This window comes from Plasmodium inui (assembly GCF_000524495.1).
Source record: "Plasmodium inui San Antonio 1 unplaced genomic scaffold supercont1.6, whole genome shotgun sequence".
NCBI classification, from domain to species: domain Eukaryota; phylum Apicomplexa; class Aconoidasida; order Haemosporida; family Plasmodiidae; genus Plasmodium; species Plasmodium inui.
The window spans coordinates 37,760-39,150 of NW_008481840.1; the positions used below are offsets into that span (position 1 = coordinate 37,760).

Consider the following 1,391-nt stretch of genomic DNA (forward strand, 5'->3'; position numbering starts at 1 on the left):
GAGGAACGACGCCGATCAGAGTGGCGGAAACAGTGGGGATGGCAACAATGCTAGGGATGGAGTCAATTGTACGGATCGCGGCAATAATGCAGATAGCGGCAACGGTGATGAACCCCACGCAGTGGACCAGAACTGGAAGAGTGAACAAAACGAAGAGCCTCCCCTCGATGGAGCGCCCAGAAGGAGGCTACACAGCTACCATGAGGAGGCCATAGCGAGTGAAAATATTTACAGAGGCAGGAGAAAGGCTTCCCTGAGTGCAACAAGCACATGGAAAGAGAAGGTCGGGAGAACACTGATGTGTGACCCCAATGGAGAGCACCCCATCGGACGTGACAAATGGGCACTTAACGTAGAAGGAAGCCATCAGATGAGGAGCGAACTGGCTGAAAAGACACACCTAGGGGGGTCCATAGGAAATGTGTGCGAGGAGGAAGAATCAAGGATGAACGATGAATTGATGAAGGAATGTCTCCCATTTAGTCAGGAAACGAATGAGCATAAAAGAAATGAATCCCTCATCAGTCATGCGGACAATCTGATGGAGCCTTTTGAATTCCCTGTACAGTTAAGGGGTGTCATTAGCTCCACCTGCAGCTGGAATGATAACTGCTCCTTCAGGGGGGCCTTCGATTATGCTAAAGGTGATTCTTCTGCAAGAAGGGACAAGGACGACGAATCGACGTTTGAAGGGATGGCTTATGTGGGCAACTGTGGTAAGGAGACCGGGAAGGAGCATATGGAGGTGGACACCCCCTACGTGTGTAACGGGGAGGAAAAGGCAGAGCCGAATTACGGTGAGGAGGATGCTCACTTGCGACGCGACGACGAAGCGGAAAATGAAAAAAAAAAAAAAAAAAACTGCGAACCAGGGGAAGAAGATTTCACTTCCGCGGCAGATAATGTGGACAGGAAAAATTGTGCAGGGTGCGATGATTCCTCTTATTCGAAGCAGAACCTGCACTCGAAGCAGAGGGATGAAGTGACGGTACTAACCCCAGAGACAACAAGGGCAGGGAGCAGATACGAAGAAATATGGAGCGAAGATTTCTCTGGTTCGAAGCCTCGCCCAATGGAGGAACACACCAGCGAAAAGGAGGTTCTCAGTGGGGAAAATGCAAAACTGTCCAGTGAAAATGAGGTCCTCAGTGAGGAGAACGATAAGCTGAGGGGATTAAATGAGACCCTACGTGGAGAGAATGCAACGCTAACTAAATTGAATGAGACCCTGAGTGGGGAGAATAAAAAGTTGGCTGGATTCAATGAAACTCTTCGTGGAGAGAATGCAACGCTGACTGGATTGAATGAGACCCTGAGTAGGGAGAATGCCAATCTGTCTGCATTGAATGACATCCTAAGTGAGGAAAATGCAAAACTGGATGGATTGAATG

General features: G+C 49.1%; 1 protein-coding gene across 1 annotated transcript in view; it reads left to right on the forward strand.

Annotated features, from left to right (window-relative positions):
- Positions 1–1,391, forward strand: part of C922_01750 (hypothetical protein) — a gene marked incomplete at both ends in the record, with an annotated part of 9,524 nt that overhangs the window by 4,190 nt on the left and 3,943 nt on the right. Inside the window, 2 exons of the mRNA XM_008817353.1 lie at positions 4–1,316; positions 1,364–1,389. Of these exons, the coding sequence (XP_008815575.1) occupies positions 4–1,316; positions 1,364–1,389 (1,339 nt within the window). The remainder of the gene's footprint in view (positions 1–3; positions 1,317–1,363; positions 1,390–1,391) is intronic.